The following is a 27,219-nucleotide window of genomic DNA, read 5'->3' as shown; positions in this document are numbered from 1 at the left end:
TCCTCTGAATTCCGCTTACCATGAAAACCCCGTTCATAGGGTCGCCATAAGTTGGAATCGACTTGAAGGCAGTCCATTCCATTCCATTTGATAGACTAAGATGATACTGTTGTTGTTGTTGTTAGGGTCTGCCAAAACGTCCTGCGGCTGTTGTCTTTTTGTTTTGTTTTCACAGTATATTTATTTGTTTGTGTTTTTAACAGTGTTGTAAGTCACTTGGAGACCTTCAGGTAACAAGGGACAAATAAATCAAATAAATAACAGCAACAAGAAGCTCCGAAGCTGGAGGTGCTTATGCAGCCCTCTTTAAATGTGGGAACACGAAGCATCTTAATGATTTCGCTTTTAGTTTCCATGTAAGAAACTCATCAGGACAAATGCATTATGTCAGTTTACAAACTGACTGTTAAGGCCTTCACCCTGAGATGTCTAGCAGAGGAGGTTTTGCAAACCTTGGCTGCAAACACACTTACTAAGGAGTAAGCTGCATTGAGCTCTGTGGGACTTACTTCTAAGCAAATATGCCGAGGACTGGATTGTTTATCTCAGTGCTCTACCATTGAGCTATGGCCTGAAAATTGGTGCCTGTCACTGACATGCCTGAGTCCCTGCCGTCTCTTGCTTGCTGGCTTTCCCCACATCCTCCTCTCCCAGCTTGATAGGGAGAGTCAATATTGACTTGTGCCTGCCTGTTGGATTGTGCGCCTTTTCAGATCTGTGGCATTGGCCAGGGGCGGGCACAGAAGCATCCCCTCCCCGCCATTTGGCACTGTGGGTCTGGCTTGCTCTTTCCAGCCCCGGGGCAGATGGGAGAGGAAGAGGAGAAGGTGACCCAAAGGGGATGATGGCAGCCCAAGCCGTACTGCTGGCTCTTCATCCGCAGAGCCCGCTTTGTCGGCTTGTGGTTTGGAAGCAGACGGTGGCATTGCACCAGCCGGAGTTCAGGCTGGTTCCTCCAGTGTGCTTTGCCAAGCCTTGAGCTCCGCAGGCTTGGGACAGTCCGAGGGCTGCATTCCATTCTGGGTAACCTTCCGGGGGGCCACATGCCAGAGGTCGGCGGGGTCAGAGGCAAAACAATGACGTTTTTGCCTTTGCCCAACCCCGCTTGTGTCTCCTGGGTGTCAAGGGCCAGCTAAAGATCACCCCACAGTGAGTGGCTCAGGGGTGACGTGCCCTGCCACCTGTGCAGCCATGGGCAAGCTGCAGAGTCCCAAGGAGCCCAGTTGCCCCCCAGCTGGCAGTTGCGGACAAGGCAGGGGCTGGCTTGTGCAGCGGTGGCAAGCTGAGCAGGCCCTGGCCAGCTGCGGAGGACTAGCCTCAGAGGGAGGCGATGGGAAACCTCCTCTGAGTACTGCTTACTATGAAATCCCTATTCGTAGGGTCCCCATAAGTCGGGATCGACTTGAAGGCAGTCCATTTCCATTTCTACGCACCCTTCCACACCTTTCCCCGTTCTCTATCCAGCCAAGCAAGACATATTGTCAGAGCTCAAGGACGCATTCGAGCCAGGCCAAAATATTTGGGGTGTGAAGCATGGCCACTGAGAGGTCTGGCCTGGGGGGAGTGGGGGTGGTCTGTGGAGAGTCCCAAGGGCCAGATAGGGAGGCCTTTAGGGCTGCATTTGGCCCCCGTGGCTGAGGCTCCCTACTCGTGCTCTGAAGGATGAGCCAGCCCTTGGCACGGTGTAGTGGGTCAGTCTCCACTTGTCATAACGCAAGATGGCGACACGATGGAGTGCCGGCTTCAGTGTGCCCTCATCTAGCCCCCGCCTGCCTGCCTGCCAGTCCAGTGGGTGGCTTTGCCTTTCCTTGACTCTGGCGCCATCTACCCTCGATCTCCCAGCCTTCTGACCTACACACACTGTGCTTTAAATCCCTCTTACATCACTTTGGCAGTCATGGCTTCCCCCAAAGAATCCTGGGAAGTGTAGTTTGTTAAGGGTGCTGGGAACCGCAGCTCTGTGTGTGCAGCTCTCAGCACCCTTGGCAAGCTGTAGTTCCCAGGGTTCTTGGAGGGGGAGCTGTGGCTGTTAAATCAGAGGGCTTTACATGGATGGGGTGGATGGCCGGGATCTCTTCTCGATCGTCCCAGAGTGCAGGACACAGAATAATGGGCTCAAGTTGCAGGAAGACAGATTTCGACTGGACATCAGGAAAAACGTCCTAACTATTAGAGCCATACGACAATGGAACCAATGACCTAGAGAAGTAGTGGACTCTCCGACACTGGAGGCATTCAGGAGGCAGCTGGACAGCCATCTGTCGGGAATGCTTTGATTTGGATTCCTGCATTGAGCAGGGGGCTGGACTTGATGGCCTTATCGGCCCCTTCCAACTGTACTATTCTATGATTCACCCCCAACAGTCCCAATGGACACCAGCCACCACTGGTTATTGTGCCCATTTCTGCTTTACCCATTTTCAAGCCTTTATTTGCAGTCTTAAGGACTAGAAATGTATTCTTTAAAAGAAAAGAAGGAGGCCAAATGGAACGGAGATCCTGACAGCCATCTGTCGGGAATGCTTTGATTTGGATTCCTGCATTGAGCAGGGGGTTGGACTTGATGGCCTTGTAGGCCCCTTCCAACTCTACGATTCTATGATTCTATCTGTGAGATGCGAAATGTTCAACCCTAGCCTCATATCTCCTCCCCTGCGGAGCAACACAGACACAGACACGATTTGATTCTGTTTGGGGTCTGGATCCTGCACTGGGCTTGCAGAAAGAAAAGGGTTTAAAACAGAAGAGATGTTAAAAATTGTATTAGAAGGAAACCGTCAAGTGGGGGCTCTTCAGTTCCCTGCCAGGAGCTGCTGAGCAAATGATGAAGCCAAGAAGCCATTTCTGTAGCTCCTCACAGCTCTCATGAAGCAAGATGCAATTACCTGTGCTCGAATTGGATCAAGGTGCCAACGCTTCCTCTCTCTCAGAGCATAAAAATAGCAGCCGAGTGTGGCACGACCGTGCACAGCTCCTGTGATGGTGTTCCCTGAATCCGTCGCAGCTGCTCTCTGCATTGCCATGCGCTGCTGGTGACTCTCCCCCTCCCCCTCTGCAACTTTGGAGCCAGAACTGTTCTCTCCTGCTCAGGCCTTTGCTTGCAAGCAATCCTGCGGTTTCTGCCGCAGCCAGAAATGGCCCAAGACATTTCTTTGCTATTTTGCTGTTTCTTTGCAGAGAACCCCCACCCCACCCCCACTCACATTGGTGATAAATGATATTCCAACATCTGCTTCGCAAGGAAGAGTGGGAGGGCGCTTCACCTTGCCTAGCAGTAGGGCCGGCCCTGATGATGGCACCTCCGGCAAGGGTCTATTGCTGACACATTCCTGGCAATGGGGAAGGGCCACTGTGGCGCAGTGGCTGAGTGCCTGCTTTGCATGCAAAGGGCTGCAGGTTCAATCCCCGATGGCATCATCTCCAGGCAAGGATGGGAACGTCCCATACCTGAGACCTTGGGGAACTGCTGCCTGTTGGTGTAGGCAATACTGAGCTCAATGGGCCAATGGTCTGCGTCGGGATGCGGCAGCGTCCTGTGTTCCTGTGGGTGAGGGTGAACATGACTGACGAAGGCCTCACTTACGTGGTCATGAGACTGCTTTCAGCTGACTGAGCTGGGCCAGTGGTCCGTCTAGTCCGATCCGACTGGCAAAGGTTGCCACACAGAGGAGGGCTGGGATCTCTTCTCGATCGGCCTTTTAGGCTCCTTCCAACTCTATGATTCTAGTAGTCTTTCATTCTAAGTGCACTTACTAGTTGACTTTACATCCGATGCTAAAAATGGCTCTTTTCCTCTGCAGTGTGGCCAGCTGTGTAGTTTGGGAGCCCTGCGGTTGTCCTGACTTGGCTACCACAGCCGTGCTGCTTGTTGCTCTCCTCCTCCCCACCCGCCTGTTAGTCCTTGTGTGACAGCAAGTGCATGGAGAGAGGTAGCAATTATACAGGCAGAAACACCAATCCAGGATGCATTGCATGGGTCCCGCCGGAGTGCCGTGTGCCCGCTTTGCCCTTCCTCTTGTTTCCCTCTTGATTCCTCACTTCTTTCTGCTCCCAGTTTAGCTCTGCGTTCTTCATTCCCTAGAAAGGGCTCAGGCTATGGCTTTGGTGAGTCTCTGGAGCAGCCTTCGCCAACCTGGTGCCCTCCAGATGTTGCTGGACTATAGTCATACTGGTGGGGACTGTTGGGAATTGTAGTCCAGCAACGTCTGGAGGGCACTGGGTTGGCAAAAGCTGCTGCAGAGGAAGGGAGCAGTTGAAGTAGCAGACCAGGAGACTTCCAATGACTTCAGTGACAGAGTATTCAAAACACCTGGGAAAAGATTTTTGATAGGAGGTGACCTTGGGAGGAATTGAAGGGATGAGAGCTGAGCCTTTTGGGAGTGTGGAGGGCAGCTCTGTTGTGGCCGGGCTCCAAAATTAGGTGAGACTTATGATTCAATGTGAAGCCGTCAGCCACCGCCAAGGAAACATCTCTGTCCAATATGTTGCAGCTTGACAAGAAAGTAGCTTTTAATTATCGTCATCAAAACCTTCTATCCCCCCCCCCAAAAAAACCCATAAAATTATTATAGTGCTTTAAGGGGGCCTAGAAGTTTATTTATTTATTATTAGATTTACATCCCACCCTTCCTCCCAGCAGGAGCCCAGGGCGGCAAACAAAAGCACTAAAAACACTTTAAAACATCATAAAAACAGACATTAAAATACATTAAAACAAAACAACTTTAAAAACATTTTTTAAAAAAGCTTTGAAGACATTTTTTTAACAAAGGTTAAAAAACGTATTGGTTTTTTTTAAAAAAAGGTTTAAAAGCATATTAAAAAGCAATTTCAACACAGAGGTCATCACATACATCATCACAACAGCCCAGTAAGAGAGACTGTGGGTTGCACCTCCCTACAGGACAAGAAGGGATAGGGCAGTCTAAATCCCTGCCTGATTCCTCCCCGAACCAGTTTTGGCATGTGGTTTGAATGCACCACGGGCAGCTGTGGACCTGCTCTCATGCTGAGTTGGCTCAGGAGTGCTGAGGAGGCCTTCAAGAGGCAACTGGACAGCCATCTGTCGGGAATGCTTTGATTTGGATCCCTGCATTGAGCAGGGGGGTGGACTTGATGGCCTTGTAGGCCCCTTCCAACTCTACCATTCTATGATTCTAGGAGAGCTGGCCATGGATTCGTTTTTACTTCTTTGCTGTGGTTCAGTGGCTTATTGGATTTCCCCCATTCTCACATGGGTCAAATAGCGTCCTTGCAAAAGAACTGCCAGAAAGGGGAAGGGGCTTTGTAGCTCAGTGGCAGAGCCCCTGCCTCGCATGCAGAAGGCCCCAGGTTCAGTCCCCAATGGTGTCTCCAGGTAGGCCTGGGAATGAGACTATCTGCCTGGAGAGCTGCTGCCAGTCAGTGTAGGCAGTGCTGAGCTGGATGGGTCCCTACGCTCCTATGAAGAGGCTTCCACACACTGTTTTTATGCTATGGTGTGAACTCTTTGTGTGCAAGTGGCGCTGTGCACTGTGGGAGGTGAGCAGGGCAGGCCCAGGATGCTTTCTAGCCAGGGGAAATCCAGCGTACTTTATACACCGGAAGACAGGCAACTGCTTTCTACTGAGTCAGACCCACTGGCCTATCTAGCTCAGTGTTGTCTGCACAGACTGGCAGAGGCTCTCCAGGGTTTCAGGCAAGCGCTACCTGGAGATGCCGTTGGGGACTGAACTGGGACCTTCTACATTCAAGGCAGATGCCCCCCCACAGAGCTGCAGCTCTTTCCCCTTCTAAGTACAGGAGACATCAAAGGTGGGGACTGTGCTGCCCTCCCCAGTGACAAGTAGTTCCCTCTCCCCCCTTGTTGAGCCCCTCTTGCTAATCCAAGGAAAGGCACTTTTCACATGATGCGGAATCATTTTTTTCTTCCTTGTCGTCAATATTGGAGTAGACCTATTTAAATATAGAAAGGGATGCACTAATTTGGACGTTGAGGCAGAAAGGTGCCTCTGCGCATGTTGTGAGTGCTAAATGCAAGTTCAGTAGGAATAGGACACAAGGGATTTGCGAATCCTAATCAAGGGATTTCATTTTGCACTGCGGAGTTAGTCATTCCAAGGTGGCACAAAGGCTTTGCCGTTCTCATCCAGGAGTGTTTCGCTTCTGACACTGAAGATGGTTTGGTGTTGTTCCCCCTGCCCCAAACGCACTTTCCCCCATCAGTGCCCACAACAATAATTTCCTGCTGCCGCCGCCAAGTCCTCCCCTGTGTCACTGGCTCTGTCTACCCCAAATAATGGCATGGTGTCCATTCAGCCCAAAAGGCGAAATCTCTGGAATGCACCTTTTGTAGTAGGACTGGGTGTTTTCAAAAATATCTGGAAGGGAGAGAGATTTGTGCCTTCCAGGAGCTTACCGTCTGGCTCAGTCGAGGAAGCAGAGAAATACGTTTGACTGAAGTGACGGGGGAGTGTAGATGACCCGGTTTCCAGCCTGGCTGTTGAAGTCAAGATTACATCTCTCCTCGGGGAGAACAAACAGTGCTACGCGATCTGTGGCATAATGAAAACAAATGCAGGTTATTCCCAGATGAGTTTTGGGAGCTGGCAAGAAAATATAGGTTGCTTTTATGCGGCATAATGGCAGATAAGCTGTCGGTGTTTTGTGAGCGTAGTGCAGCAAGCAGCTCCGTGGCAGAAAGAAAACTGGCTGCCTTTTCTAAGATCAAAGTGAATGCTCCTTGGAAGAGATCAAATAGCAAAATGTAAATAGATGGAAATATATTCCAGGCCGCTCCATGGCCTAATTGGCATGCAGCAGCTGGGCCTGGCTTCAAAGGCAGCTGTGGGGATCCCCAGTCCTGGAAGCTTTGGTGACCCCGAGGCCAAGCGTTTGGCGCAAACCAAGCCAAGCAGAATGGATGGCTCTTCAAAGAGGCACTTGGAAATGTCCATAGCCCGTTGGGGAACAGAGCGGAGCAGATAATGAGGTTAATGTAGGGATCTGTTATAAGCACATCCTGAAAACATGGGCAGATCCGTGACTGCTCAGGCAAAACCTAGGAGAGACTATGAACCAGATCAAACACAGATGAGAAGATGGTCCTCGCAACAAATGTTTGGGATTTGACAGCATATTTGCAAAACTTCTCGGCTGAGCCCGACTTGCTTGGCTAGGAACAGCAGCCTAGAAACGCAGTCCTGCAGTCTGGCTGCACAAGCAAGATCGTCACAAACCAACTTCTTGGGCTGTGCATGGGGGCAGCAAAAAAATGTCAGGTCTCTGCCCCAATACAATCGCAATCTAAATCTCAGCAGGGGGGACGGGTAAAGGGAGGAGGACGGGGTGACTGTGTGCAACCCTTCCCCAGATTTTGCACTGGCCACATCTAGAGCCATCCATATTTGCTGTTGTGCTTGCAACTGCCATAAAAGGCACCCCTTTGCCCCCACCGTTGAAAGCTCTCTTATGGGTTCTTTGGGGACGTTGTGCACGTGGCACGGGTCTCCTTCCTTCCCGGGGTCCATGCTGCTGAAAGGGCTGTTGTAGCTGAGCTGGCATGATGCTCTGTGCCACAGGTGGCAGGTGTCCGATCAAGGGGCGGACAAATGTAGCTGAGGGCACGGGGGGCACAATCCACTGGGAAATCCTCCTGCACAGCCTCCATGGCAAAGAAGAGGGGCTGCTGCAGATCAGTTAGTCGGGAAGCGGTGCCATTTCGATGCTTTGTGCCCTTCTTCTTCTCTGCCACAGCAACCCCCTCCCCCCCGCCACACCTTCCCACCCGTTCTGGCCCAGCTGCTGTTGCGTCTCTCTCTCTCCCCTCCACCAGAAAGTGTGACTTCTTTCTCTGAATCTCATTTTGTCACAGTCAGCCCAGATGCTGCTTGCTGGAAGATCTCGCTGCATGGCTGATCAATGGGCTCCCAACCCCACCCCGCCAAACACGCATGCACGCACACACACACACACACCTTGCTATCAAGCATGCCAAACTTTCCTGCAGTCACCTTTGCTCAGAGATGCCTGTTTGGCTCAGCACACTCTCTGGAGCAGGGAACAATGCTAGAACAACACAGGAAGCCACCTTGTACTGAGTCAAGCCATTGTTCCATTTAGCTGAGTATTGTCTGTGCTGACTGGCAGTGGCTCTCCAAAGTCTCAGAAATCTTTACCCAGCCCTAGCTGGCGATGCCATTGGGGATTGAATCTGGGGCCTTCTGCATGAGACACAGATGCTCTACCACTGACCTATGATGGCCCTACCTCTGTTACTTTTCTCTACTTCTTTTGATGCAGAATGGTGTTAGCCTTTTTAGCTGCTGCATCACACTGCTGGCTGCTGTTGAGCATGAGCTGGTGTACAAGGATGAATCTGCTACTTTGAATTCCTTGTAGAAAGGATTGGAAAACAGTGTAGTTGTAATAATAATGATGATAAATAACCAGAGCTTGGCAAAGTTACTTTTTTGAACGACAACTCCCATCAGCCCAATCCAGTGGCCATGCTGGCTGGGGCTGATGGGAGCTGTAGTTTAAAAAAGTAACTTTTCCAAGCTCTGTAAGCAACCAAATACCCTGCAATACAGTTTTTCAGATACTTGAACAATCCTTCTTTATGCTTTTCAACAGCCATCTCTGATCCCATCCAATATTTCTTCACTGGCTTTCTTTTTATCTAGTGTGCAGTTTCTCTTTTTGTTGAGCAACAAGGACAGAAAGGAAAGCTAATTAAAAACACATTAATAAAGTTGGGGAGGAACAAAAAGGTCTGCTGCAATAATCCTTTGAGCCTGGAAAGGATAAACACCCACTGTCTATTACCCAATGGTCTGAGGGCCTTGCTGTCCTTGCTGCATTTGAACACGTGTCTTTTAAATGTCACCTTCATGTGGATGCCTATCTGGACATTTGGATGGCGTGTAATTGATTTATATGTTTAAACTGAGATGGCTGTAGCAATGGTTACTGGATTTTTAATGTGAGCCGATGGTTCCTCCCCTCTCAGCTTTCTCTCACTTTTCCCCCCATCCTTGTTTCCCCCCCCTTCTCTTCATTAAATTTTAAAAGAAGAATAGAAAAGGAGGTCTGGTGCAAAGTACGATGGGGCATCCTGTAAGAAAGGGCGGGTCGGTCCATGATACGTCTCCAAGGGAATGGAAAGGGAGGAAAGCAAGATGAAAAACCTGGATATAATCACATAAAACAAATTAAAGGAGGAGAGAAAATGCAGAGAAGTATGTTAACCTGAAAAGGAAAGAGAGGAGAGTGGCCAGTCTGTGGAGTCAGGCAGGAGACAGTGTAATGATAGCCTGGCGAAATTATACACTCGATCATCACCAGCATGTGGACCATCCATCCCCAGCCTGGCACGCTCCAGAGGTTTTGGATGGTCAACTCCCAGCAGCCCCAGAATTATATTGCTGTGCTGGCTGGGGGTGATGAGAGCTGCAGTGCAAAACCTCTGAAGCATGGCAGGCTGGAGAAGGCGGACGATGTGGCCCTATTGAAGTAGGCCACCACAGTGGGCCTCCACAGGCTTAGTGCGTCCTGCCTGACTCCAGTGATGATGGTGGTGGTGGTGATTCTTCAGCGGTCTATACAGAGTTTGTTAAAACATTTGGTGTCATTATGGGCCCGTCCATACGACTGTATAATCTGCAGTGCTATAGCTTTGTGTCCTCATTAATTCACCATCGTCCATGTGATGTTGCAAGCTAGCATGGACTTTCATTTTCAGAAATCCGCATTAGGAATACCACCAAAACCCCAATATGCTTCCCTAAACTGATAATCGATCGAATTAATGTCCATGTGGTCGGACGCAATGCTGCAGACATTCCTGCAATAGGCGGTCCATGGGCAGTCCTCTGTCATATGCTAGGTCCCCTGTCTCCTTTCTGTGCTCTTCTGAAAAAGTCTGCAAAAAGCAAATGACCATTATGGACCAATCTCTGAAAAGGGGTGGATTTAGGGGAGTGGCCAATGCTAAAACAATTTAGACCGAAACCCCCCTCCCCCACATGTATGGATGCTTGATAATCGGGTTTTCACAATAATCTGTCCACAAACAGGACATGTATGGATCTCGAGGCCAGCAACCGAATATGGCACATGAGGATTTTGCAGTCAGGTATGGATGGGCCCTTGATTTGCAGTCATAGGCTAATGAATCCAGAGTGCTGCCACTTAGTGGGACAGTGTCAGGAAGCAACTCTGGAAACTCCTGACTGCCTAAATACAACTTGTGGGTTCAGAGTAGACGTGTTGAAATTAATAGACATGGTTAACTTAAGTTCATACATTTTAGTGGGTCCACTAGTTGAATACAACTGTGTGTGTGTGGCTGAATACACACCATATATTCCCATCCACTCCCCAAAGAATCCTGGGAAGTGTATTTTTGTTAAGGTGGCTGGGAATTGTAGCTCTGTGAGGGGTAAAAAACATTTCCCAGGATTCTTTGCCTGGGGGGAGGTGCTTTAAATGTATGGTGTGTACTGTCTCTGTATGTGCACAGAAAGGATGGAATGGATTTCTTTCTGAAACTTCTCAAGGTTCTCTCCTGCGAATGGTGAACTCAAATATTCTCTGGAGATATGTATTTGTGTATGTTGGAACATTTGCTGAACAGTCTCCAAGTATTTTATATCTGCGTCTGACATCTGATGACATTTCATTTCAGTTGTTGATATTTTACAGTTCATAGTCAGCAGTTTGCTCCTGTAGCCATGTTGGTGCGATTATGTGGGTGGCTTTCCGAGTTGGGGCTAAAAAGGGAAGCATCATTTTATCAACTGCTGCATGGGAAAATGCTCTCAGCTGGGGCAGATTTGGAGCCCCCCACCAGACTTCAGCACTGGATCTCTTTTTGGTCTCTGCAGCATTTGCAGGATCCCTTGGTGACTCCATCCCCAGGAAAGAAGTGCCCTTCTGGCATCCATTCAGTGGACGTGTTGACAGCCCTCAGTGGGACTTTGTGCAGTCCTTGGACATACAGCATACCACGTGGGGAAATGCTACGTTTAATGAGAATATCTGACAATTTGGTCATGCTGGATATGGTTGGAGGCCCTTCTTCAAGCACCCTAAGTGGAAGAGGGTGTGGGGGTTTCCAGAGTAGCCAGCAATGGATCAATATTTGCAGAAGACTTAAAAAAACAAAAACACGCCAGTGCAAACATTGCAGTGATGGTCAACAGATGAAAGTTTGAGACCTTTCCATTTCCCTTCAGCATGCATGAGACCACAAACCTGGGGTGCTTTGAGACTGTCACTGTTTTTGGGTGGGGTCTAGTCACTTACTGGCAAATTCAGGTTGCTCAGTTAGACTTGATTTGCAGGTCTTGTGCAACAAACCTGGCTCTCAAAACCGGACTTTTTACAATAAGGAACATGACGGGGAAATGCATGGGTAAGTGTGGGACAACATTTGCTTTGTGCAAGGTCATCTAATCTCCCTCCCAACAAAAACCCATCTGCACTTAAAGCAGCATCATACCACTTTAAACAGTCATGGCTTCCCCCAGAGAATCCTGGGGACTGTAGTTTGTTAAGGCTGATGAGAGTCTTAGGAGACTCCCCTATTCCACTCACAGTGCTACAATTCTCAGAGTGATTTTAGCAATCAATCCCTCTTCCCAGGGAACTCGGAATTGTAGCTCTGAGGGGAATAGGGGGATCGCCTAACACCACCCAGCACCCTTAGCAGACTACAGTTCCCAGGATTCTTGAGTGGGGGAAGCCATGACTGCTGAAAGTGTGCTTTAAATGTATAATGGAAATGGGGCCAAATCAGGATGGATGCTCAATAAACAGCTGAGGTTGCCTAACCTCCCTGCAAATTTTGTGCAAGCAAATAAGGATGAAAGCTCAATAAGCAGGAAATGACCTACAAGTGGTCCTAGTTTCACATCCTAAATGAGAATTTTACATACCAATATAGAAAGTTCCCTGCTGTTGAGTCAGACCAGCACCGCATATCTGTTCTGGCTAGTAGTTTTCTCCCGGAGCAGCTTTCACCCACCTGGTGCCCTCCAGAGGTTGTGAGTCTACAACTCCCATCTAGGGTTGCCAGGTTCAATCCCTGAGACTGATCCTGTATCTTTAGGAGAAGAGAAAGTCAGCCGAGTGCAGGTGTTCTTGAAACCCTGTAATGGGCAAAACCACAAGGTGGAATTCTCCCTTCCCTCTGCATAACTGTTAAAGAGACAGAAGACCTCTTGGAGGCCGGGCCTGGCAACCAAGAGGTCTTCTGTATCTTTAAAAGTTGTGTAGGGGGAAGAAAGAATTCCACCTTGTGGTTTTTCTCATTACAGCGTTGCAAGAACACCTGCACTTGGCTGACTTTCTCTTCTCCTAAAGATACAGGATCAGTCTCAGGGATTGAACCTGGCAATCCTACTCCCAACAGTTGTGTTGGCTGGGACTGATGGGAATTGCAGTTCCACAAGCTCTGGAGGGTGCCAGGCTGGCGAAGCTGCCTCAGAGTCTCTGGCAGAGAAAGGACTTTCTCATCGCCTGTTTCTTTTTGGAGATGCCAGGAGTAGACCCTGGGATCTTTGGCATGCCATGCAGATGCTCTGCCCCTGAGCTAGGCACTCTTCCTTTCAAGGGCAAGCGTCACTTCCTGTCTAGCAAGTATGACGCATATTAAGTCCGAAGTGTGGGGGAGTGGCACTTTTGTGGGCATCAGGGCAGATGCTTTCCTGGAGCCTGGGGTGGTTTTGGACATGGTCTTTTGTGACAGTCCCCAGAAGTTCAGGCAAGAGAAGCGGGCTGGGGTGTGGGTATAGGCCACAGCCAACCACATAGCAGGATGTTCTGTGCCTGTCCAGCCACACTACAAAGTCCTGCGCCCTGTTCTAATATTTGCACCCGAACCCTTTTCATCACCCCTGACCCCATCCCTCCAAAGGTTTGTGGCCCCGTCCCTCACATAAAAGATCCTTCTCTAGTTTCCTCTGGAATGCATGGAGTGGAAAAATGAGCCCCGTGCCTTTGAAATGGGCACAATTGCAGGGGCTCTGCAATATAGCCGCTGAACAAAAGGCCTGGGCTGTCTTTGAAAGCCAGGTTGCGAGTTCCAGCCTGCCTGCTGTTCCACGCATGAGGAACAGAGCTCTTGTGGGTATCGCTGTACACATCAGGTTACGGGGCGCTGACCTTTCCATTTGGTTGCTGGTTGGGCAGAGACACTTCCTCCTTTGTTCAACAGTCTTTTGGCTAGAGGGCGGCGATAAATGAGTCCACGGTTAGGGGGGTGCTTATGAAATATTTAGCGGCCCAGCTTGTAAGCTGACATAAATGATCGCCCTGATTAATAATGAGAGAGGTTGGAAATGAATCCTCCGACCCACTTTGCCATGAATGCAGCGCTGGCGCATGACAGGCATCCTGTTTTTGCACAAGGAGTCGGTGTGTGCATGTGCGCGTGTGCATGTGTTTATGTGTTTGTGCCGGTGGCGGAAGAGAATGTCCACACTGACAGTCTTTGGCCCTACAGGGTTTCCAACAGGGAACATTCCCAGCCCTATCCTGGGGATCAAACCTGTGACCTACATTCAAACCGAATGCGCTGCCACTGAGACACAGCCCTCCCCTACATTGAGGAACACGGGAAGAGTCCGATCATTGGTCCATCTAGCTGGGGATCGTCTACACTGACTGGCAGCAGCTCTCCAGGGGGTCTCTCGCAGCCTTACCCGGGGACTGAACCTGGAACCTTCTCCAAGCAAAGCAAGCGCTCCACCCCTGGTGTGAGGGCACACCTATGTACAATCCAGCAGGGAGTGCTCCTCTGTGCCCCCCTCATCATTCATTTCATTGGGGCTTGTGCAGGAGAACTTCTTGGTGGGTTGTGCACCTGCCCTGTACGAGGCATGCCCAGCTGCTGCGCTAATCGAATCTAACCTCCAATTAGGATGGAATCAAATTGTTTCCAATCTTGCGGTCCCTACTGCTTGAGTGTAATGTCTGTTTGCAGGCTCCGCATTTCGTCTCCATAGTTTCGGCAAGGTTCACTGCAGCCAAGAGATAATCGTATTCCTGACAAAGATAAAGCAGAACGAGAGAGTTGGTGAGCCAACCAATTAATGCTCTGGATGGTGGAAGCAAGACTGGGGGGGGGGTCGTTTCTCCTGGGTGACAAGGGAAGAGGAGGACAAACGAGGCTACATTGCTGGGGAAATGGTACTTAACAAGGCCTGCTTGGGGGTATTTACCAATGGCCTGCAGTTCAGTGCTTTGCATGCAGAACCAGCTTCAGCTCCCTGCATCATTAGCTAAAAGAATGTCTTTTTCCAGAGTGATACTTGTGTTGCAACAAAAAAAAGCTGTCATTTTAAGACAGATTTCATTATGGTATATGCTATAATAGGTACAGGGCCAGTGCCAGAGGGCGGCCAGGTTAGGCCCTGGCCAAGGGGCCCTGTAGCCCAGAGGGGTCCCTCCTTAGGGTGGGAGGGTAGTGCTCCCATTCTGTGATCTGCAGCGGTGGCGGCTCCTGACCCTGCTGCAGATCGAGGAGAGGGAGTTTCCAGGCAGCCCCGCCCAGGCACCCTCTCACCCAATAAGCCTGCACACATACCCCACCTATCTCTTCCATTGCTGTGAATGTTGTGTGTGCTGCACACGCATGCGTACCATCAACTAAGATGGCAGCAGGGGCTTTCCTAAGGGGGCTGACATCCCCGCTACCATCTTGGTTGTTGGTAGGCATGCACACGGAGTGAGCACGGCATTCACAGCGACACAAGAGGTAGGTGAGACTTGCAGGTGGGTGCCATGGGCCTGGGGCAGGCATGTGCCCAAGGGCCCAGTCAAGCCTGACACCCGCCCTGAATAGGTGCTACAAGACCTGGTGATGTTTAGGTGCAGGAAGCAAGCTTTTGAATAATACAGGATTCTTCTTCATGCCAAGGAAAGGGACTGACACATGCTACCCTGCTAGGGCAGTGAAGACTGGTCTCTTGGGACAGCCCTACCAACCTAAGTCTGCCCTCAGCCAGCCCCCATCTGCCTGCCTTCATTGGAGGCTGGTGGCTCTGTGCCAGTGGGGCAGTGGATTGCAGAAGTTAAATTTTTGATAGAGCTCTTGAAATGCTCAGATTCATCACATTTTGTGCAAACCTTTTGTCTGATCTGTAGTGTCTCTTTGATTAATCTGTGGAGGTCCAATTTTAAAATAGCGAGTGTAATGTATGAATGTGATTCAGTGTGAGCACGTCATGTGTATTTTTTTGGGGGGGGATGAGGCTATTTGGGGCCTGTCTTCAAGTAGTCAAAATGGCCCTCTTTCTTAAAGAGAGGCAGCTTTTTGGCATTGAACTGTAGATTTTACTTGTTCTGTTGAATTGCATTCCTTACCCTACCTTTGGCTGTACAAACAGCCCCTCCCCGTGGTCACAAACAATAATTAAGATACAGTTCAAATCAGTAGTATAAAAGGATCTCGTGCAAACTCTGTAAATAAGAATTGACATAGCATGGCTGTGTTTACATGAAAGCAAGAGTCAGAATACTTTGTGCTTAATTACTTGGAGAAGAATGTAATTTCCCCAGTTAAGGAATGAAAAAATAAATTATATGATTAAGCAATTATGGGTAAATTATGTTGGAACTAAAGGAGGAAGACATAATCTGTTACTGTGAAAATTGGCATTGCTTTATTAAATTACTGGAACAAGGCCTGTATTTCAACTGATATGAATCATATATTTTTTCTTTAGATCATTACTGACAATCCTGGTTACACTTATCTGGGAGTAAGTTCCACCAAACTCATTGGGACTTCCTTGGAAACATATGAACATACAGTAGGAAGTTGCCTTCCTGGTCCATATAGCTCAATATTTGTCTACACAGGCTGACAGTGGCTCTCCGGGGTTTTAGGCAGGGAACTCTCCTGGAGATGCTGCCAGGGACTGAACTAGGTACCTGCTGCATGCAAAGCAGATGTTCTGCCACTGCGCTGCAACCCTTGACCAGGCGCCACTTTTGAGTACCTCTGTAAAGGGTTGTGCTGGTCATGGAAGCGGTCAGTATTCCTGCAATTATCTGTAAGCATTTGGAGAAGGAGTGTAGCTCAGTGGCAGAGCACCTGCCTTGCATGCAGAAGGCCCCCGATTCAATCCTCAGCGTCATCTCCAGGTGGATGGGAATGTCCCCCTGTCTGAAACCCAGGAGAGCCACTGCCAGTCAGTGTAGACAATAGTGAGCTAGATGGACCAGCGGTCTGATTCAATATAAGGCAGATTCCGATGTTCCTTTTATTATTATTATTATTATTAGTATTAGTAGTATTAGTATTGGTATTATTAGTATTATTAATAATAACAACAACAACAACAGTTTGTTTGTTTATTTATTGCATTTGTATACGGCCCCATAGCCGAAGCTGTCTGGGTGGTTTACAATTAAAAACATTAAAAACAAATATACAAATTTAAAAACACATTTTAAAAAAGCAATTTTAAACACACATGCTAAAATGCCTGGGAGAAGAGGAAAATCTTGTTTGTTGTTGTGATTATTGCTCGCCCTTCACACAAAGAGCCCAGCACAGGTCACAACAGTTTAACACACCAGTTTACGTTAGGATTAGGGTGAGATTTCTTTATGTATATTTCCAGTTGTTTCTGTTGCTGAGTTTTAAAATAAATTAAAAGAGCAAACACATTTTTAAAACAGTAAGTATTTAAACCAAATTCTCTCCGCGTGTCTCCAGCAATGGCTTTAAGGCACCTGTATTGAGATGTTTTTGAAATACAGCTGGTTGGCCACCGTGAGATCAGGGTGCTGGACTAGTGGGCCGTTGGTCTGATCTAGCAGGCCCTTCTTATGTTCTTACAGATTTATTTAAATTTAGGTGTTTGCTTAATTAGTTAAAGGGCAGATCATTCAGTAAATGACCCTGCAAATTCTGTCATCGGCTGGTGGCTCTGTTCATCAAAAGCTGGACCCTTTCTTTCAAAACAGGACTTTGAACAAGTTTCTCACAGCTCATTCTGAGAAAGGCAACTTTTTTCAGGTGCGACTGTGTCTTTCATTAAGGCGGGGATGTGGAACCTTTTTCCTATGCAAGGCCATAGGGGACCCATGGGGAAAAACATACTGGGGGTTGGGGGACACACACATAAGCCGAGTTGGCGAGGCTCATTGAACATCGACACCAAATCGAGCCTCCTGTGCCGTCAGCCCAGTCCTCTGGGATGCTCTGCCAACAGAGATTCAGCAGGCGCCTTCTGTTCTGACTTTTAAGCACCTGCTGAAAACCTCTCTGTTCCGCCAGGCTTATGCAGGCAATTAAGATGCTTTTTTCGCAACAGTAGAACTTTACTTTTATTGCATTTTTAATGTTTTTATTGTAAGGTGGTTGTTTTAACTTGTAAACCGCTTTGATGTTTTTAATGAAATAGCGGTACACAAATATATTTATCCACCAATAAGCAGTGGATAGAGCTTGAGCCAGACCTGGCGGTGGACAGGATCAGAGCCATTAACATAGGAAGCTGCCTCTATCATATGCCAAGGATACCCTGGATAAACAGCCCTGTGTTCAGTTCTGGCCAGGTTAAATGGGGCTTTCCTAACCCCTTCCTTCCATCTCTCTGGCCTCCCCATTTTCTATTTTTTTACCTCTCCCTTTGTTTCTCCATTTGTGTGCGCAAGCATATGTACATACATCAGTGGCTCACTGATTCCCCACCCCAGATAAAGACAAGGCCAGCTTTTTCCATGCAGGCTTCTCCATAAAGGGACCACCAACTTGCATTCCACACCCTCAACTCTCTCTCTCTCTCTCTCTCTCTCTCTCTCTCTCTCTCTCTCTCTCTCTCTCTCTCTCACACACACACACACACACACACACACACACACACACACACACACACACACACACACACACACACACACACACACACACACACACACACACAGAGAGACCCATCTGCACTATATATTTAAAGCAGTATCATTCCACTTTACTAATGGCTTCTCCCAAAGAATCCTGGGAACTGTAGTTTGTTAAGGATGTTGAAAATTGTTAGGAGACCCCCCCCTTTCCCTTCTTAGGGCTACAATTCCCCGAGTTCCCTGGGAAGAGGGATTGATTGTTAAACCATTCTGGGGAAGAGGGGTCTCCTAAGAACTCTCATTGTTGTTGTTATGTGCCTTCAAGTTGATTGCCACTCATGGCGACCCTATGAATCAGCGATCTCCAACAGTATCTGTCGTGAACCACCCTGTTCAGATCTAGTAAGTTCAGGTCTGTGGCTTCCTTGATGGAATCTATCCATCTCTTGTTTGGCCTTCCTCTTTTTCTACTCCCTTCTGTTTTTCCCAGCGTTATTGTCTTTTCTAGTGAATCATGTCTTCTCATGATGTGTCCAAAGTATGATAACCCCAGTTTCATCATTTTAGCTTCTAGTGACAGTTCTGGTTTAATTTGTTCTAACACCCAATTATTTGTCTTTTTCACAATCCATGATATGCACAAAGCTCTCCTCCAACACCACATTTCAAATGAGTTGATTTTTATCTTATCTCAGCACCCTTAAAAACTACAATCCCCAGAATTCTTTGGGGGAAGCCAATGCTGTTTAAAGTGCTATGATGCTGCTTTGATTGTAAAGATGGAGCCACATTCTCTCTCTCTCTCTCTCTCTCTCTCTCTCACACACACACACACACACACACACACACACACACACAAACACAAACACACACACCCCTTCAGGGCTTGCTATGAGGCAGACCCCAATTCGCTTGACCACAGAATGGCAGTCTGGGGAATGGTGAAGGGAGGCTCAGGATAGCAGTGCGATGCTGCCGCCCACATAAAATTAGGCTGTGGGAAGGGATGGGTCGCAGCTCAGTGGCGGATCATCTTTCTTGCGTCAGACGGCCCCAGGTTAAGTCCAACCACTAACATCTCCGAGTAGGCTGGGAGAGTCCCCTGTATGAAACCCCAGAGATCCACTGCCAGTCACAGTAGACAATACTGAGCTAGGCAGACCAGTGGCCTGATTCCCTAAAAAGCGGCTTCCTGTGTGTCCCGTGTCCCACAGATTCCCCACTCCAGCTTTAAAGAGATTCTGAGATGTTTGTGTTGCAAGCCTCTGTGTAACATCTGAGAGAGAGCTGTGCTGAACACCGCGGGACTCACTTTTCTGAGCAAACACACTCGTAAGTGGCTTGCGCTGCGAATCGGTTTCTGACTCCCTGTTTCTCTCCAGTGCAGGATGGACTGCAAGGATGTCTCTGCAGAAACCCTCTACGATGTGCTGCACGACATCGAATACAGGAAAAAATGGGACACAAACGTCATCGAGACCTTTGACATTGGCAAGCTGACCGTCAACGCTGATGTGGGATACTATTCCTGTGAGAAGCAAGGGAAGGAGGGGCTGCAGGATAAGATCTAGGACGGCCTTCCCCAATCTGGTGCCCTCCAGATGTTTTGGACTACAACTTCCATCAGCCCCAGCCAGCTATGCTATCAGTTGTTGTCCAAACCATCCGGAGGGCACCAGGTTGGCATCAACTGGTCTGGACTCCCCACCAGTCCCTCTGAAACTTTGGCCACGTTCACATGAACAGTGGCAGTGTGTGCGTGTGTGTGTGTGTGTGTGCCTCACATCTGCCCATCTACACCTTGGGGGTGATGCTGGCAGCCATATACTGAGAGGTACTTTTCCAAGAGAGCCAGTGTGGTATAGTGGTTAAGGTGGTGGACTAGGACCTGGGAGACCAGGGTTCGAATCCCCACCCAGCCACAAAGCTCACTGGTTGACCTTGGGCCAGTCACTGCCTCTCAGCCTCAGAGGGAGGCAATGGGAACCCCCCTCTGAATACCGCTTACCATGAAAACCCTGTTCATAGGGTCGCCATAAGTCAGGATCGACTTGAAGGCAGTCCATTTCTTTTCTTTTACTTTTCCATGCTTTCTCTGGCACCCCTTGAGTAAGGTGGCTGCAAATCTTTACTTCCTTTTATTTTTTTAAATACATTTTGACCCTACCTTTCAATTAAAAAACAAGGCTTCTTTAGATTTAAAACCCATGAGACAAACAAACCTGCAAAACCATGGCAATTAGCACCATTAAACCTTACAGAATGGTACTCCTCTGAGGCTACCACCTTGCTGAAGCTAAGGATGCCTAGGTCTGGTCTGTGCCTGGATGGGAGACTGCCTGGGAACCAAATATGTGCTCCGCTTTGGGTTCCATGACAGAAGAAAGACGGAGATGAATGCCAGAAGATGAAACAAAAATAATCATTGCAAGGTTGCAGCATTCCTGGCTTTTTAGTTTAGAGAAAAGGCGAGTCAGAGGCGACATGATAGAAATGTATAAAATTTTGCATTGCATGGAGAGAGTGGGTAGAGGGAAGTTTTTCTCCCTCTCTCTCCGCACTAGAACTCATGACCATCCAATGATGCTGTACAGCCATCATGCTTTGGTTTGGATTCCTGCAGTGAGCAGGGGGTTGGACTTGTAGGCCCCTCCCAACTCTACTATTCTTTGAAGCTGAATGTTGGAAGATTCAGGACAGACAAAAGGAAGTCCTTCTTCACACAGTGCATAGACTCTGCAGCTCAGCTTTTAAATGTGGGCTTGATACATGTTCTCCATGCATCTGGCCCAGGTTTTGTGATACACTGGACCCCTGTGCAATGCCTGTTCCTTTTGGGCAGAGGGGCTCTCCTCTCTCTGGGCCCCATCTGCCAGACTCCCCCCATGCCAGGGACCAGAGGCAAGTTGGGCTTTGCTGGGGCTGCCAGCGGTTGAGGTCCCAAAATAGCTGGAGGGCATCAGGTTGAGGAAGGCTGGTCTCAGTGAGCCTGGTCTCAATGGTCTGGCTTGATTTCAGGCCAGTGTCATAAGCTCAGTGGTGACCAAATTCTGCCCCATTGCCACGTGACTGAACTGCCTCTGCCCAGGCCCCAAACCTCAGGATAAGTCCCCGGATGCCCAGTTAGGGTTGGCCGTTTTGCTGCTGCAAACTCACCTGGCTGCTTCTGCAGGTTTAATTTCAAGCGTTTAAATCGGGGCAGAGAATCTTTTGTTTTCAGCCCAAGGGCCGCATTCCCTTCTGGACAGCCTTCCAGAGGCCACGTGCCATTCTTTCTCCTTCATCCAGACAATCAAGGGGCATAATGAAGGTTCAAGGGCAAGTCCCAGTCAGGCAAAAACACTCCGGGTGTGGCGCAGCGCCAGTGAGGGGCGTGGTACCTGGGGAGAGTTCTGAGGGCTTGATAGAGAGGGCTGGGGGCCGTGTTTGGGCTTCCCTGGTTCTGAAGCTCCCCACCCCTGATTTAAACGAATTAGCGTATCATACGAGCAACATCCTTTATTCTCAGTGCAGTGACAGTTCTTCCTTCCTAACCCTCTGCCAGCCCTAGCGTGGCTGTCTTTGCCTGCTCCGCACGCCCCCTTGCAGGCTCTTTCTGCTGCTGGTGCAACTAAAGACCCAACATGGCCATTTTGGGCAGAAGGGAGTGAGTGATGCCTTCTTTGTGGCTCCCAGCAACCATCCCTGAGACAAGGTGGGGCAGTGAAGGAAATATTTGCAGCAGCAAGGTTGGGGCTTGGTGCACTCCATAGTTCCCTTCCTGTGTTCCTGAGTTGCCTTTTCTTCCTTCCCCATTTCTGGCAGGGAAGTGCCCGAAACCCTTGAAGAACCGCGATGTCATCACGCTCCGTTCCTGGCTTCCCATGGGCAGTGACTACATCATCATGAACTACTCCGTCAAACATCCCGTGAGTGGCAAACTTTTCTAGGGAGGGGGAAGCGAGGGGGTGTGCGATGCGCCCTGTAGGTGTGTACTAGAGGCACACATGCTATGAAAATTCTGTAACTGAGCTTGGGCAGGGGACATATTCTAGGAAAAATCTAAGCAGGAAGGATTTCCCTTTGAGATGATTTAATACTGGGGTCTCCAACAGGGTGCTCGTGGACACCATGGCACCATCAGACACCCCCGTGGGTGCCTGCTATGGTCCCCCCTTACACATTGTTACTTCTTTATTATTTAATTGAGTTTTTTGGGGCATCTTGAGATGTTTGCCTGGATGGGTTGCCTGCCCTTTTTTTCTCCTATGAAATGGGTATTTTGCAGTGGTCATGACAGTTTCTTAGATTTCCATAGAAAGGTTTGGGGCTGTAGATTTAGTATGACGTAAAACCATTTTCCCTTGCCTCTCCAATGCAAGAAGGATTACAAACAATTTTTAAAACATACAAACCGGTTCAATCAAAAACTTCAGGGGATGTGAATGTTTCAACCATCCAGAGGAGATTCTACTCTGAATGCACAAGACAGAAATTGGGTCCACTCAGCTACGCTCTTTTCCTCATTACATTTTCCACTCTATGAGCTGTCCTCTGCCAAATGGACAGATAACCATTTCGTGTTTCCTGTTTGAAAGATATTGAGTGGGTCTGACTGTTCCCAATTCTCTCAGAGGCCTACTGGGATAACTGGTTCAGGTAGGTTCTGTTGGTGGGCTCTTGTTGGGTCCATATCAGGTGTCTTGGAGTAGTCTTAGTACGAAGGAACATGGGTGATGCCACCCCAATTTCAGTGATCATGGGTAGAGGGAGGTATAGCCATGGGGAGGTGGTGAATTACCATAGAAGATGAGGGCAAGGCTATCTATGGCTTGTTCCTCACTTCCACTCCTCTCATGGACGGGTTCCTTGTTGCTAATCTGCTGCGGCCACTGGCCTACGTGTGCTGTTGTTTAATGCCAGATCGGTACACAATAAGACCACACTTAGGTGCCGATTTGGTGTGCATTACTGAGACCTGGGTGGGTGAGCTGGGAGGAGTTGATCTGACCCAACTTTGCCCACCTGGATACTCGGTGCAGCACCAGCACAGGCTACAGGGACCGGGGGGGGGGGAGTTGTTGTAGTCTACAGAACTTCCGTCTCTGTCACCAGGAAACCACTCTGACTTGGAGCTGGCTGTGAGGGCCTGCCCCTGGTGTTGGGCCGAGGAGACAGTAAACTAGGGTTGCTGCTGGTGTGCTGTCCACTCTGCTGCCCGACAGCTTCTCTAACTGAGCTGGCGGAGGACGTCTCAGCTGTGGTGTTGGAGAAGCCCAGAACGATAGTGCTGGGAGATTTCAATGTCCATGCTGAGGCTGCTCCTGGTGATCTGGCTCGGGACTTCATGGCCTCCATGACGACCATGGGGCTGTCTCAAGTTGTCACCGGCCCAACGCATAGGGCAGGACACACCCTCGACTTGGTTTTTGCTCCAGATGGAGGAAGGGGTGGTCTGAAGATAGGGGGGGTGGATGTCACCTCATTGTCATGGTCAGACCACTTCCTGGTGAAGTTTAGATTTATGGCTCCGATCCTTCCCTGCAGGGGTGGTGGACAGATTAAAATGGTCCGCCCCCGGAGACTAATGGAATCCACTGGATTCCTGAATGCCCTGGCGGAGTTCCCAGTCGATAGAGCAGGTGACGCTGTTGAAGCCCTTGTCACACTGTGGAACAGCAAGGCGCGTTGGGCTCTTGACATGGTTGCCCCCGGGTGCCCTCTCTGGCATTGTGGAGCCCAGTTTGCACCTTGGTACACCAGTGAGTTAAGGGCAATGAAAGAGGTTGGACAATGCTTAGAGTGCAAGTGGTGAAAGACCTGCTGTGTGGCACATCAGGCATGAGTAAAACATCATAACTGTGCCTACTGTGTGGTGGTGAGGGCGGCAAAGACGGCCCACTTCTCCATTGCATCCTCAAATAGCCATCCAGTGGAGCTTTTCCGTATTGTCAGGGGTCTGTTGACATCAGCTCCAGGAAATGGAGTTTTAGACCCTTCAGAGGCCCACTGTGAATTGTTTGCAAGGCACTTTGAGGGTAAAGTTGCTCGCCTCCGTAGCAGTCTTTTTTTTTTTTTTTAAATAATTTTTATTCAAATTTTTCAAAAGACAAAGTCAAAAAACATAACAATACAACAACAAAAATAAAAATAAAATAGTTGACTTCCGATTTGTCGCAGATCAGCTATAAGTATATAATATACATCAATCCTGTCCCTTAATATATACATACAGGATCACTTTTCTCCATAGGCTATCTTAGTTAATCGTCAAATCCCAATGTCATCATTTTATTTTGATCTTTCAACAAAAAGTCTAAGAGAGGCTTCCATTCCTTAAGAAATGTATCTGTCGATTTTTCTCTAAGTAAACATGTCAATTTATCCATCTCTACTAAGTCCATTAATTTCAATAGCCATTCTTCCGTTGTTGGTGTTGATTCCATTTTCCACTTTTGTGCATATAATAATCTTGCTGCCGTAATCATATATAATATTATTCTTCCATATTTCTTTTCTATTTGTTTATCCATAAAACCCAATAAAAAATATTTTTATTTTGACTGAATATTTATCTTTAGAATTTTTTGCATCATCCTACCTATCTGTGCCCAAAATGATTTTGCCTTTTTACACAGCCACCACATATGATAAAATGATCCTTCTTGTTGTTTACATTTCCAACAAACATTAGAAACATTACTATACATTTTTGACAACTTTTCTGGAGTCATGTACCAACGGTACATCATTTTATAGAAATTTTCTTTAAGATTATAGCCCACTTCTCTGCCTCCATTGCATCCTCAAGTAGCCATCCAGTGGAGCTTTTCCGTATTGTCAGGGGTCTGTTGACATCAGCTCCAGGAAATGGAGTTTTAGACCCTTCAGAGGCCCACTGTGAATTGTTTGCAAGGCACTTTGAGGGTAAAGTTGCTCGCCTCCGTAGCAGTCTTTTTTTTTTTTTTTAAATAATTTTTATTCAAATTTTTCAAAAGACAAAGTCAAAAAACATAACAATACAACAAAAAAAATAAAAATAAAATAGTTGACTTCCGATTTGTCGCAGATCAGCTATAAGTATATAATATACATCAAACCTGTCCCTTAATATATACATACAGGATCACTTTTCTCCATAGGCTGTCTTAGTTAATCGTCAAATCCCAATATCATCATTTTATTTTGTTCTTTCAACAAAAAGTCTAAGAGAGGCTTCCATTCCTTAAGAAATGTGTCTGTCAATTTTTCTCTAAGTAAGCATGTCAATTTATCCATTTCTACTAAGTCCATTAATTTCAATAGCCATTCTTCCGTTGTTGGTGTTGATTCCATTTTCCACTTTTGTGCATATAATAATCTTGCTGCCGTAATCATATATAATATTATTCTTCCATATTTCTTTTCTATTTGTTTATCCATAAAACCCAATAAAAAATATTTTTATTTTGACTGAATATTTATCTTTAGAATTTTTTGCATCATCCTACCTATCTGTGCCCAAAATGATTTTGCCTTTTTACACAGCCACCACATATGATAAAATGATCCTTCTTGTTGTTTACATTTCCAACAAACATTAGAAACATTACTATACATTTTTGACAACTTTTCTGGAGTCATGTACCAACGGTACATCATTTTATAGAAATTTTCTTTAAGATTATAGCCCACTTCTCTGCCTCCATTGCATCCTCAAGTAGCCATCCAGTGGAGCTTTTCCGTATTGTCAGGGGTCTGTTGACATCAGCTCCAGGAAATGGAGTTTTAGACCCTTCAGAGGCCCACTGTGAATTGTTTGCAAGGCACTTTGAGGGTAAAGTTGCTCGCCTCCGTAGCAGTCTTTTTTTTTTTTTTTAAATAATTTTTATTCAAATTTTTCAAAAGACAAAGTCAAAAAACATAACAATACAACAAAAAAAATAAAAATAAAATAGTTGACTTCCGATTTGTCGCAGATCAGCTATAAGTATATAATATACATCAAACCTGTCCCTTAATATATACATACAGGATCACTTTTCTCCATAGGCTGTCTTAGTTAATCGTCAAATCCCAATATCATCATTTTATTTTGTTCTTTCAACAAAAAGTCTAAGAGAGGCTTCCATTCCTTAAGAAATGTGTCTGTCGATTTTTCTCTAAGTAAGCATGTCAATTTATCCATCTCTACTAAGTCCATTAATTTCAATAGCCATTCTTCCGTTGTTGGTGTTGATTCCATTTTCCACTTTTGTGCATATAATAATCTTGCTGCCGTAATCATATATAATATTATTCTTCCATATTTCTTTTCTATTTGTTTATCCATAAAACCCAATAAAAAATATTTTTATTTTGACTGAATATTTATCTTTAGAATTTTTTGCATCATCCTACCTATCTGTGCCCAAAATGATTTTGCCTTTTTACACAGCCACCACATATGATAAAATGATCCTTCTTGTTGTTTACATTTCCAACAAACATTAGAAACATTACTATACATTTTTGACAACTTTTCTGGAGTCATGTACCAACGGTACATCATTTTATAGAAATTTTCTTTAAGATTATAGCCCACTTCTCTGCCTCCATTGCATTCTCAAGTAGCCATCCAGTGGAGCTTTTCCGTATTGTCAGGGGTCTGTTGACATCAGCTCCAGGAAATGGAGTTTTAGACCCTTCAGAGGCCCACTGTGAATTGTTTGCAAGGCACTTTGAGGGTAAAGTTGCTCGCCTCCGTAGCAGTCTTTTTTTTTTTTTTTAAATAATTTTTATTCAAATTTTTCAAAAGACAAAGTCAAAAAACATAACAATACAACAAAAAAAATAAAAATAAAATAGTTGACTTCCGATTTGTCGCAGATCAGCTATAAGTATATAATATACATCAAACCTGTCCCTTAATATATACATACAGGATCACTTTTCTCCATAGGCTGTCTTAGTTAATCGTCAAATCCCAATATCATCATTTTATTTTGTTCTTTCAACAAAAAGTCTAAGAGAGGCTTCCATTCCTTAAGAAATGTGTCTGTCGATTTTTCTCTAAGTAAGCATGTCAATTTATCCATTTCTACTAAGTCCATTAATTTCAATAGCCATTCTTCCGTTGTTGGTGTTGATTCCATTTTCCACTTTTGTGCATATAATAATCTTGCTGCCGTAATCATATATAATATTATTCTTCCATATTTCTTTTCTATTTGTTTATCCATAAAACCCAATAAAATATTTTTATTTTGACTGAATATTTATCTTTAGAATTTTTTGCATCATCCTACCTATCTGTGCCCAAAATGATTTTGCCTTTTTACACAGCCACCACATATGATAAAATGATCCTTCTTGTTGTTTACATTTCCAACAAACATTAGAAACATTACTATACATTTTTGACAACTTTTCTGGAGTCATGTACCA

At 46.9% G+C, this 27,219-nt stretch overlaps 1 protein-coding gene across 2 annotated transcripts in view; it reads left to right on the top strand.

The window, feature by feature from the left end:
- The window catches only part of STARD10 (StAR related lipid transfer domain containing 10), an 80,539-nt gene that overhangs the window by 40,813 nt on the left and 12,507 nt on the right, over window positions 1-27,219 (top strand). The window contains exons 2-3 of one of the 2 annotated variants that reach the window (XM_061629158.1): window positions 19,223-19,365; window positions 21,640-21,743. In XM_061629158.1, the coding sequence (XP_061485142.1) occupies window positions 19,223-19,365; window positions 21,640-21,743 (247 nt within the window). Of the gene's footprint in view, window positions 1-19,217; window positions 19,366-21,639; window positions 21,744-27,219 lie in introns of both variants that reach the window. The other variant, XM_061629157.1, reaches the window with a different exon arrangement.

The sequence above is a fragment of the Rhineura floridana genome, chromosome 5 (assembly GCF_030035675.1).
Source record: "Rhineura floridana isolate rRhiFlo1 chromosome 5, rRhiFlo1.hap2, whole genome shotgun sequence".
Lineage (NCBI taxonomy): Eukaryota > Metazoa > Chordata > Lepidosauria > Squamata > Rhineuridae > Rhineura > Rhineura floridana.
The sequence above is the reverse complement of the archived record's forward strand: the minus strand, read 5'-3'. Positions and strand labels throughout refer to the sequence as shown.